The sequence below is a fragment of the Alosa pseudoharengus genome, unplaced genomic scaffold (genome assembly GCF_046254945.1).
Source record: "Alosa pseudoharengus isolate Yale_2024_CS ecotype anadromous, Long Island Sound unplaced genomic scaffold, YU_APseudo_1.1 YU_APseudo_1.1_scf_10, whole genome shotgun sequence".
Lineage (NCBI taxonomy): Eukaryota > Metazoa > Chordata > Actinopteri > Clupeiformes > Clupeidae > Alosa > Alosa pseudoharengus.
The window spans coordinates 9,750,691-9,763,190 of NW_027468565.1; the positions used below are offsets into that span (position 1 = coordinate 9,750,691).

General features: G+C 43.1%; 1 protein-coding gene across 2 annotated transcripts in view; it reads right to left on the reverse strand.

Moving 5' to 3' along the window:
• Positions 1 to 1,678: 1,678 nt before the first annotated feature.
• Positions 1,679 to 12,500, reverse strand: part of dapk2b (death-associated protein kinase 2b) — a 34,132-nt gene continuing 23,310 nt past the window's right edge. The window contains exons 5-12 of one of the 2 annotated variants that reach the window (XM_076262956.1): positions 10,990 to 11,119; positions 10,574 to 10,622; positions 10,262 to 10,288; positions 9,966 to 10,118; positions 9,300 to 9,345; positions 5,567 to 5,656; positions 4,737 to 4,808; positions 1,679 to 3,787 (exon numbers count right to left, since the gene is read on the reverse strand). In XM_076262956.1, the coding sequence (XP_076119071.1) occupies positions 3,665 to 3,787; positions 4,737 to 4,808; positions 5,567 to 5,656; positions 9,300 to 9,345; positions 9,966 to 10,118; positions 10,262 to 10,288; positions 10,574 to 10,622; positions 10,990 to 11,119 (690 nt within the window). In that variant the 3' untranslated portion in view covers positions 1,679 to 3,664. The other variant, XM_076262952.1, reaches the window with a different exon arrangement.

A 12,500-nucleotide genomic window follows, 5' to 3' on the forward strand; every position in this document is an offset into this window, starting at 1 on the left:
CTGCTGATGCCCTTAGCCCCTAGTGAACAGTGACTCTCTTGTTGTTGTTTCCGGTGGCTGTATCCTGCAGGCTCAGGGTGGATTATTGGAATATGTAGGACACACAGCTGAGGAGAGAACGAGGTCTCCAGACATCACTGGACACAGTTGGCACGGGCCGTTTCACCGCAAACACCTCTGCCAAAACAACGAGGCGGTAGGCACTGGGCCATTCTGTGGGGCTATGAAAGCATGGCCTTACTGTTTGATTAAGCAATCACCTTCTCGCTAAGTCCTCCACTGCCCGCTCAATAACACCAAGAGTTACACCCGTTCAGACGGTGTCAGGAAATTGTCTGCAGGAGTCCCATTCTGTGAAACTCTGTCTGTTAAAGGGAGCATGTAGAAGTTCTGTCTGGCCTTGATGTTCACTGACAACCAGCCTACTTGGTGCACACACACACTCATGTGGTGCCTACTTGGCTCCACACACACTCATACAACTCCCCAAAACATGTGAAAGCTTTCAAGTCACAACACTTTTCACTGTCTAGTCTGGTGGTATGAGAGTGCAGAGGAGAGAGAGAGAGAGATGATGGAATGTGTACCATGAGGAAGATCAATGGAAACTCTAGTTGCCTGGACTTGTCTGTGTAGGCATCTCTGGCACTTCAAACCCTTATTGAAGCGCAGGGATTCAGTAAGAGCTTTCGGATAACCATTTCTCTCCTAGTTGGTGCCCTTCCCAAAAGTGCCCTGGCCTACATATTCTCACAGCCAAGAGTTTACTTAGGACCGGACAAAGTTTTTCACGCAATCGTTTTCAGCTCAGACGAGCCCAAACAAACCGGCTCTTGTGAAACCTCACACCGACCCGTTTGCCGTGGCGAAAATCCACCAAGGGCAACTTGAAGCAATTACCCACAGTGTCTGCACTCAAATAATCAAGGGCAAGTTCGGGCAGGGATGCGCCATGTTGGGATTAAGGGAGTAGAATAAGCCATATTAATCAGGAATACGTGATTTCCAGTTGCATATTGCACACTGATGGATTTGAATATTAGCATGGCTGTAACTGAGATTAATTGAGACAGATTATTAAGAGCCTGAAAAGACACAGTAAGCTGTGTAGAATGGACTTGTTGCAGGAGCAAGTTAAGGAGATTTCATTAGTTCAACATCAAGATGTTTGTTTGGTTTAGAGCACTAATACTGTAATATGCATGTTTGGAATGGTAGCTGCAGATTGTGGTCTGGTGGAGATTGAGTGAACAATGTCCACGGACTCCCACTCTGAATAAGGGCTAGGCTACCGTATAAGTGCTTAGAGCTACAAGTGTAATGGTGGAGAAAAGCTAAGTGGCAGGATGCTTAGATATGCCAGAGTGCATGACACAGGTAGATAAGGCAGGTTTAAGTCTCTAGAAAGGTGAATGTGGGGTGACGGACAGCTGTCATATAACACATAATAATCAGAAAAAAGACAATGTAGTTCAGTAACCATACAAAAACATGTTTTTTTCATTTAACACTTTTATTACACCCTTCCAGTGAGTGAATTATGAAATTATGAAAGTGAATTATGAATATTTCACTTCATTGTCTAACTAACTAACTGAATTAATAATAATAAAAAAGACACCTGACATATTAAGAGTACATTAAGAATAAGCCATATGCCTTTTTAGTGACAAATTCATAAATATATAAAATATTTATTTCTCTCTTGCTCCAATGACTTTTACAAATATAGTCCAAAACATAGGGCTTATAGGACATAGAGGTAAACTTAAAAAGCAGTCATTAAACACATTCTTAGCAGTCAGCAGTTTTTTAAGACAAATGGTAACAGGTTGAAGTCGGAGCGACTCCAACATCTCAGAACGGTGAGGTTGAGTTGCATCTTAATTACAATGAAGAATATGAACAGATGTTATTACTGTAAATAGCCCAAGCACAATGTAAACAAAAACAGAGACTAACTGACATTCTGTGGTCCACAGAGCCAACCACACAAGCATGCATGCACACATATACAGACACACGCAAGAGTGCACACACACAAACGTAAACAACATTAGACACTTTCAAAAATACACTCACAAATAATTCTACCTAGATCTATCTGTACATGGGCAACTCTAATGGATCACACAGCACAAGCTCTGTTCTAGAGCGTTCACTAACAGTGACAAGTTCGCACCAACTAAGACTGAGACTGTAATGTCAACCAATATGAACAACATGAGTTCCACAGCTTACACAATTAGCCTCTGAATGCCTTTAGGAAGTAGTATGAGGAAAAAAAGATAAAAACAAATAAAACATAAAAAAATAAATTCAATGAAATGTTCTTTGGAAATGTCACAACGGTGCCTACGGTAATTATGCACTTTTGACGTAAAGACTCTCCCAGCTGCATTTGTCAGACTAATAAATGACTGTCACCACCTTGGGAAAACCAGTGAGTCAACCAATCTCTCTTTTTTCCTGCCATACAATTGAGACAGTTTGCAGTAAGCCCATTTGGAAAGACTGTGACACAAACACGCCATCACAACAGGCCTAAGGGTAAAAGGTTCCCAGGATAACCTACTCTACCAGCCACTCCTAGGCTGAGAATAAGGGCATGAAATATTTAGCAATGCTGGAAAACAACTGCAAAGATACATGAGTTATTTTGCGGTGTCTATTACCGGTTAGTTACAAATACATTTATTTACAAGGGTTGTAAACCACGCTAGTAAGACATTACCTCATAGATTAATTACAGTACATTCTCTAAAATTTAAAGTATATTTTTTGGGCTTTTTATGCCTTTACTCAGATAGGATAGTGGAGACTGACAGGAAGTGAGTGGGAGAGAGAGTCAGGGTGGGATCCGGAAAGGACCATGGGGCGGGAATCGAACCCGGGTCGCCGGTGTACGGTGCAGGTGCCCCAGCCAGTCGCGCCACAGCTGGGGCCCATTCTCTAAAATGTAAAGGGGCTGAAGGGAAATTGGCACTCACACTTCACAGGCATAGAAGTTAATATACATTTAAAAATATTCTCTGGGCTCTGTTTGCCTCTGTTATATAGACGCTGAGACTGTACAAAACCCATTCACATATCAAATAGGAAATAACATATTTATATGCATACCTGGAAATAACATATTTATATGCAACCCATCATAGTCAAGTTAGCGGCCAAATCAGACACAGTGGGAATTTGACAAAAGCAGCTAGAAATACCTCAGTACACAGAGGAGGACATGAGGCACTTGTTAAGTGAGCAGACTGCAAAGGCACTTTTTAAGACCTGCTAAATACACACAGTTTTACAAAGTAAAGTACATGAAGTATGTTTTCAGCTCAAAACAGGCACCATCTTTAAATCATCTCTTGGGCAGCCGATAAGCAATTGTAGACAAACCTTTTATCTACTGCAAAAAAGTATTTCACAAAAAACCTCGAAACATCACCTTGTGGCACTATAAAATGTTTTCATAATGTACATGAAATAAAACCTGGGGCACATCATGTTGAAAGGCAATCGACCACTCAAGGCTCTTCACTGTTGTCAGGTGAGGCTCAGAAAGCTGGAATGGTTGAAACGTTTAGGCAGGTGTGTACTCTTGTGCTGAAATACTCTGGGGTTGTTGGGTTTAGTAGCGCGAGGAGTCCCTCAGAAGAGAGGCGCTTCAGGAGGTGCTGCTCCTCTTGCGAGTCCTGGGCTTCCTGTACATGACCTCCTCTTCCTGGTCGCTCTCGCAGTCGCGCTCAAACATGGCCACTGTGCGCTCCACAATCCCGGGTAGAGCTGCCTGTCAAACACACACACACACACACACACACAAGACGTCACCTGACCTGTCACTTAACAAGTTCAAAGAGCTTCATATTTATGTTTTCCCACCTTCTGTGGTTGTGTTCATATATATATATATATACTGTATATATATATATATATATATAGATATAGATATAGATATACTTTATTGATCCCTAGGGGAAATTCAACCAACCATATATATATATATATATATATATATATATATATATATGGTTGTGTTAATATGATTAAAACTTAAAATGAATACATCATACTGAATTCAAGCAAAGCACAATGCTTGTTTTAGGGAGATGGCACTGCACTGTCTTGTTTGAACTTGGATGTGGTGTTTGGGTTCAGATTTACCTAAAAATATATCAGATATATCAATGAAATGTAATTATATTCACACATGCTATATCTGACCAGACACACAGTTTAAATGGGACCTGTTTTATTGGGAGGGTGTAAAACAACAAATACAAATCAAAAGAACTTTCTAGATCATCCTAAACAGCAAACTGAACTGAAACTAATAGCGCTCGTCTGTCGGGCAGGATATCTGGCTCCAAAGACTCCAATGGCATGATAGAGGACTGATCCAATTAGTTGGATCTCTAGCTAGTTTGTGCCACACACTAAATAGAAAGATTAGAGGAATTCTTTGAAGGATTCCTACTTAGAACAGCTTCAAGACACTGAGTCAATAAACTGAGCTACAGATATACTGAAGGGGCATTCAAGTTGCTAATTTCTACTAGGAATCATTCATGAGGAAATTCCAAGTAATTGTTTGCATGCGTGTTTGAATGATTGATTGATTGATTGATTGATTGATTGATTGATTGATTGATTGATTGATTCTTGGGACAAGCAACAATTCTTCAAGAGTGTTGTTGATGTTATGGGACAAGAAAAAAGACGAGAGCTGTTGTACAAACCTGCCGTTTGGGCTGACCTTTCCTCATCATCCGAGTCAGGTGATTACAGAGAGACACAATCCTAATGGACAACTACACACAACACACAGAGACGACAGCATGAGATTTGAACCAGAACCTTATTTTGGCGGTGTCCAGGACACAGTTTATAGTGAGTCTGTTTACTGCAAATTAAGTTACGATTAAATTAAGGTTAAGGTATTTGGTAAACACTTTTCTCCAAACTTACAAAACATATTTGAGAGGGACTGAGTGCCGTCACTATGGTTAAGTATGCACTCTGACTGCCATACCAATGAGCCTGGCTCTTTCCTGTTGTGGTCAAGGTGCAGCTTTAGAGACCCTGAGACCTGGGTTTGAGGCCGGGTGGGACTGCTCTCTCACTTCCTCACACTAACAACACTGTGCAATGAACTAAGCACTAGCCTGCCCTGCACATATGAGTTCAACTCAGGCAGCAGCTAATGCTGAATAAATGTAGTCCAGACCAGGGCAGTACCAGAGTCCATATTCTGTGGCAGTGTGTCATCACCATGGTTTCCTGGACTCTGTGACGGAGTGTTGTCACCATGGTGTCATGGGCCCTGCGATACAATGGTGTCACTATGGTTTCATTAGTTCTGTGACACCGTGCCATCACTATGGTTGTGTTCTGACTGCCATAGTAAGGAGACTGGCTCTTTGGCATTGGGGTCAAAGTCAGCTTTGGTACCCCATAGACCTGGATCTCTCTCTCTCTCTCTCTCTCTCTCTCTCTCTCTCTCTCTCTCTCTCTCCACTGGTGCCTGTTGTAGGGATAAGGACATATTTCTTGCTGATGTATAGATTACCTTCCACCTGCGTCGTGCATACAGCCTTCTGAAGTTCTCCATGTTGACCACGGACTGCCTGCGCACCAGCGCCTGTCTGGGGTTCTCCGGCTGTAAGAGGTCACATCAGGGTGAAACAGCAAGCATGAGGGAACTGGAAGACACTAACCTTGGCATCATCAGAAACAGATAAACACTACTTATTCTATTGTGCTTTCAGCATACGTACTGCTGTAACTAAACTGATGCTCCAACTAAACTGATGTATTGTTTGATATTATATGATATTATAGTACGTGCATAGAATGTCTGTACACATATACAATGTCTCTAATATTTCTTTTTGCACTGAATTTATTCCATGTGGTGTAATTCAACTGAATTGCTTGAGTTAGTGACAGGATAGTTATTTTTTATTTCCCTTTGAAAACAGTGTAAAACAATGATGACAGTATATTTAAAAAAAACAAAAACAATGATGACAAAAAAACAAGTCACAAAAAAAAGAAAAATGCTTTCATAGCCATGTGTGTGTATCATCATGTTTCTTTTGTATGGATTCTGCAGTAGCTGAGTTCAACAGTAACAGTAAGGGCCATTAACTGTGCAGCTAACAGAAGAGGCTAAGATAAGGCTGAGTAGAAATCATAACATGTCAACTCTTTACTGCAGTAAAAGTATTATCAAAGCAAGACATGAGAGACATGGCTCAAACACGGGTCAAACAACGGACACTGCAAACAGCAGTGGAATACAACATAATGCAAAACAAAACAATGCATATGAGACTACCCTTTATTTGCATAAGTCATACTAGACGCTTCACAAATGGTCTATTATTTATGAAGTATAATATATTTTAACTAAAGCCACAATCGAATTGTTTGCATACACGCACACACACACACACACGCGCGCACGCACGCGCACGCACACATACGCACACACACGCACACACACGCACTTTACCTTAACCTTTACTCTACATATAACATCTAAGCCTATTTGTAATTCTCAGTGACTAGACTAGAAAATAGGCTACCCAAATAAAGAGAGACTCAACATAACCTTGTGCTAATGGCATGGAGACAATTTCATTACGAAGGGTTTGTTTCCACTCCTGATTTGAAAGTTTCCTTTTTGATCGAAAAAAGTGCTTTGGTTTCATTGTTGCTGATGTACAAAAGATTTCATTAATCTCTCCTTTAGGTATTAAAAAATGAAAATAATTAGAAATTCCAATATGTCCTGAAAAGCAATTAACAAAACACAAATGTATGGAGTTACAGTATAACAAGTGTTTGCTTAAAGTATATTTGGTATCAGACTAAATTAATCTTAAATATAATTTATGATTGAGATTCCTTTAACATATAGATTATAATAAATACATTCAACCCCACAAATGTGTAACATTACTTGCCATGCAGTTAATAACCTACAGTGTTTTATTTCACCTCCATTCACAATGAGTGTGATTCCAGAAGGAAACAACTTTGACTGTACTAAGGACTAAGGACTAAGGTGATTGTACTAAAGACGTGTTTACATTGCTAAGCTACAGGTTTGCATGTGTGATTGTACTAAAGACGTGTTTACATTGCCATGTGTGTTCCCGTCCCTTCTTGTCCCTAGTCAGTCTCTGTGAGATCAGGCCCCGCCTCTGAGCAGAGCCCCGCCCCACAGGCGTGGCTTAGAAGCTCCTTGAACGCCTCGTTCACGTCGCTGCCAAAAGGCACGCGGTCGCCCCCGGCGTCGCTGTGGAGACTCATCACGACGACCTCTCGTAGCCAGCAGAGTTCGGAGGTGAGCTCCTCCCTGAGCGTGCTCAGGTGTGTCTGCCGCTCCAGGTAGCGCTGACCCACGCTGTGGAGGCTGGCGTCGGTGGCGCGCAGGTCCTGGTGGAGGCCGTGCCGCGTGGCCTCGGCCTTGCGCAGCTCATAGCGGGCGCGGGACAGCTCCTGGCGCACACCCTCGCCGCCCTCACGGAGCCAGGCCTCGCACTGACCGCAGGCGGAGAGCAGCGCCTCCACGTCTCCTTGCAGAGCCTCTCGGCGCTCCCGCACGCCCGCCACGTCCGCCTCCATCAGCGCGATGTCATCCAGCGCGCGGGCAAAGCGCTCCACGTTGGCGTAGGTGTGGTTGGGCGGCACGCTGGCATGCAACTGGACGGTGTACTCCTTCAGGCGCTTGGTCTTCAGCTGCCGGGCCTCTGGCTCTGCCTCGGTCTTACGCCGTGGCGCCCCCGGGGCCGAGCTCTCCTCCACCGCAGCCGCCACGCATTGGTGCGACTTTTGGATAGAAGGGAGGAACAGCCAATCAGATCCAGAGGGTTGGAGAGAGGGTGGGGTTATGGTGCTGGCAAACGTGGATCCAAAAGCACACACACACACACACACACACACACAGCTAGGTGCAGGTTGATGGGGTGTTAGTGTGTTGGTCACACAGGTTTCAGGGACAGGGCCTGTAGCTGTTGTCAGTTTTTGTCCATTCTTCTGTCCACGATCTGCTGTTACTGTTGTGAGTGGTCTCCACAAACATGCCAGTTTGCCCCTCTGTTTGAATCCAAACTCTCATGCAGAACAATATGACTCCACTGCTTGCATGGATGGTGTCAATGATCACATCATGTCAATTACACTGTGCAACACACTTTACAGATGCACACCAGTGAGAAGGTGGAAGAGGTAAAATGAGGAGGGCTCCCTTCTTCCCACATGCAGCTGAAACCCCAGTTAGTACTGGTCCTCACCAGGTTTGAATTGACATGAAAACTGGAAACGTACTTAAAACTCACTGTGTTGTCAAAAATCTTTATATTCCTTCCATTCTGTTTGTAATGTTAAAGGTACTACAAGCGATGCAGGGTAACGTCACTTCTGTTGACGTTGAAACAAAACGGAGAGCTAGCTCGCTACTCCCTCCACCTCCCTCCTGTGCAATTAAAACTCTCCCAAACGCGCATCTCGTCTGTGATTTGCTGGAACAGTTTGTTATAGTTTTATGGGCAAGGTTTGCCCAAGTTGTTTTGTGGCTGTTTTTGGAGCCTAAGCTGTCCACGGAGGCCGTGTTTTTTTTACAGTGTATTCGGAGCACAGGTAGCTAGCGGATGGTGAGGCGATGTGACAAAAAATGTTTTAGCTTAGAAACCGCGTCACATCGCTGATAGCACCTTTAAGTTCAGTTTAGTTTAGTTTAGTTGCGGGCTCATTTCAATGGGCCATGTAGAATCTCACAGTCTAAACGTCAGCAAATCTCACTGCTGATGAGAAGTGGTCTGATGGTCTAGTTAGATTCTGATTTTTATCTATTGGTTAAGGCAAAAATGCTTAATGTGGCATTTTCACTTTGACTAAAAGATCTCTTATGTGATGAACATCTGTGATGTATTGAACACCCACACATAACCAAAGTGACTTTAAACATTCAGTTCAGAGCACGGCTATCAGTTTCAGAGACCGCAGGACAGTGACGTGCATCTCAAACCACACTTGAGGTGCGTTCAAATTCCTTAAACAGAAGTGAACATTCGCAAGGAACATGTTTTCTCAAAACAGATCATTTGAGCGATTTTGTGTTCATTCCATCTCCACAGTAATCCTCCAACATCCAACTCCCAGCATGTTGGCTGAGAACTTCTGAGAAAATGGTTTGCAGACGTTTGCAAATGTTCGCCTATGTTTTTGCAAATAGGAACACACCTCTGAAACCAGCAACATGCTGTAGAGTGCCTGATGAACTCAGTAATTACCTTTATCCAGGGGTGATTGAGAGCATCCTGAATGGTCATCCTTTTCCTGCAAGACAAGCAGACACACACAAAAAAACACACCCAGTCATGAAAGACTGAACCAGTGAAAGAACTCTGAGAATCCACACAATAACAAAAACATTGGGCGGTGGTAGCATAGTGGTTAAGGAGCTGGGCTAGCACGCAGTAGCCTAAAAAATGTGGGTTCAATACCCGGCCATTGTGCCTATGAGCAAGGAATTGCTCCGGGGACAGTGACCCTTGTAATATAACCGACATATGTAACTCGCTTGGGATAAAAGTGCCTGCTAAATGAATAAATGTAAACGTAAAAACGATATGTACACTGTCACACTTCACACCATGTTATCCATTTAATATACAACTGTTGATGTTATACCAAAGGAGGACTAAGTGAACCTATTCTACCAGAAAAGACAAAAGAACAGGTCTGGTCTCGTCATTCAGTGAAATACCTTTTGTGTCATTTACTTGATTTGTCTTTTACAGAATCAAAACAACAAGTTTGAGCTGGTATAGCTTTCAGGCAGTTTAAACTAGTAGGATGTTGAAATGCAGATGTGGTTTGGTACTGGTATCAGAAGGTGACAGTGTGAAGGTCATGTTCACGTGCGTTGTTTAGGTCTGGGCAGCAGGACGACTTACCTAGTGTCCTTGACCAGTAGCTGTTTGATGAAGCTCTTAGCCAGCTCACTGGTGCTGCCAAAGAACTCTTCGTCGAACTCATAGTTCATGGCCGAGATGTTGCCCAGCGTCTCCTGTTTGGTATCCCCCAGGAATGGAGATGCTCCACTTAATCTGGGGGTGGGGGTGGAGAAAGCCCACTCAGATAACACGCAGAGCTTCGTTTGACACATTATTCACACACTCATAAGGAGCGAAAAATAGCAATCATCACAGTCACACACACTCTTCACATTTCCCCCCAGTTTCACACTTACAGGATGTAGGTGATGACTCCTATGCTCCTGTGACCGCGACAGACAGAGAGAGAGAGAGAGAGAAAGGAGTAGGAGAGAGGAGGGGAGGAGAGAAGGAGAGTAAGATAGTAGGGTAAATGAGAGAAAGAGAGAATGAAAGAGGGAGGGAGAGAGAGAGAAAGAGGGGAGGTATGTGGCCAACAGAGGTAGGTAGAACAAAAGAGAGAGAGAGAGAGAGAAAGAGAGAGGAGGGGAGAGAGGAGAAAACAAGGTTAATCCATGGAAACATCTGAAGGCAAAAGCCACGCGTGGACGGTAATTAGGGGTTCTTACCACATATCGGCCTCTAATCCCAGGGGCTCGTAGTTCACTATCTCTGGAGCTGCAAATAGAACAGATGTTACAAAAATGCCTTCATCGTCCACTTACACAATAAACAACAGCAGCATCGTCCACTTACACAATAAACAACAACAGGGGCCGCACAAATATGGTCCAAGCAAGGTTAAAGACTTGGGTTAAGGTTAGTGTAACCATGTGTTTATTGCCAATAGAAAATCATGTGTGTGTTTGAGTGTTTGAGTGTGTGTGTGTGTGTGTGTGTGTTTGTGTGTGTGTGTGTGTGTGTGCGTGCGTGTGTGTGTGTGTGTGTGTGTGTGTGTGTGTGTGTGCAATATATGTGATTCCTCCATATTAAATTGTTGTACTAATGGTATAAAAGAATGCTTTTAGGTAATCATTTGACATACCAACAAATTCAGGGGTCCCAAAGATATTTTTAAACTCTACTCCATCTTCTATCTTGTGTGCCAGGCCGAAATCAATCAGTTTGATGCGGGGTAGAGGGACTTTGTTGTTCAGCAGCATTATATTTTCAGGCTGAAGAAAAAACAGATCGCATCATGAATGCAATTATATGCAAACCTTGGCTTAGTCTTCTCATGCAAATTACGTTAAATTAAAACCACACCCCATCATTTTATAACCAAATGGACAGGTCACCAGAGCTGTGCCATCAGCCATGACAAGACTTATTTTCATGCATCACCAACTTGCCCTGAAGCCATTTTCAACGTGTATCTCTAAAGGTCACCCATGTAGCTGCAGACACAAATCTGAGACACAAAACAAGACTCAATAAGCATTAAGTCCTCTGTAGAAGCTCTCCTGCTTTCAGAGAGATGGTCCCCTTTGCGCCTCAGAAACGAGGCCACGAGGGACACGTGACTTGCGGAGGTTACTGGGTGCCCTTGACACTGGACATGAATGTGAGGATAGCGAGGGGGGTGCTATCCTGCACTACAAAAACAGGATGAAGATTATCTGGGGTGTCAGAGGTGGTGTGTGTGTGTGTGTGTGTGTGTAGGTCTCCCTGACTCGTGCGGAGGAGATAGCCTCTTTGGAGCCCTGCCAGGACGTCCAAGAGAGGCATGTGAGACTCGTCTACACAAGGCTGATAAACATGTCCTGCCCAGCTAGCCACTGCTGGACAACAAGTGGCCCTGACACAGCGGCTACTTCTTTCTCTGTACTATACCTGGACTATATACACACCAAGCTCCAGTAAGACGATTGTCTTTCACTAGTGTTATACACACTCCGACACTCTCACCAGTGCTACACACACACACACTAAGATCCACTGACAGCAGCCACTTTCCCCAGTGCTACACACACACACTAAGATCAACTGACACCAGCCACTTTCCCCAGCGCTACACACACACACTAAGATCCACTGACACCAGCCACTTTCCCCAGCGCTACACACACACACTAAGATCCACTGACACCAGTGTTACACACACTGTGCGAGGGAATCATTTTACCGTCTTACTGCTGCTGTATGCCGTTAGTGTAACAAAGGACTTGGCCAGCATTATCAGCAGGACCAACATAACATAACAACATCACTTCTATTATGAAATATTAGTCACCATCTAAATATGTTATTATCTCAATAGATTATTTCAGTAAATGTAATAATAATAATAATAATAATAATAATAATATTATTATTATTATTAGTCACCATCTAAATATGTTATTATCTCAATAGATTATTTCAGTAAATGTAATAATAATAATAATAATAATAATAATAATAACAATAATAACAATAATAATATTTCCATCAATGATGTGTGGAAATCGTTTCAAATTGACAGTGGCGTGCTTTGCTTTTTGAACGAGATTCTGACCCGAGATTCTCCAGAGAACACTTTCTCTTGCTCTTCTGAAAAAGAGAGAACTTCTCTCT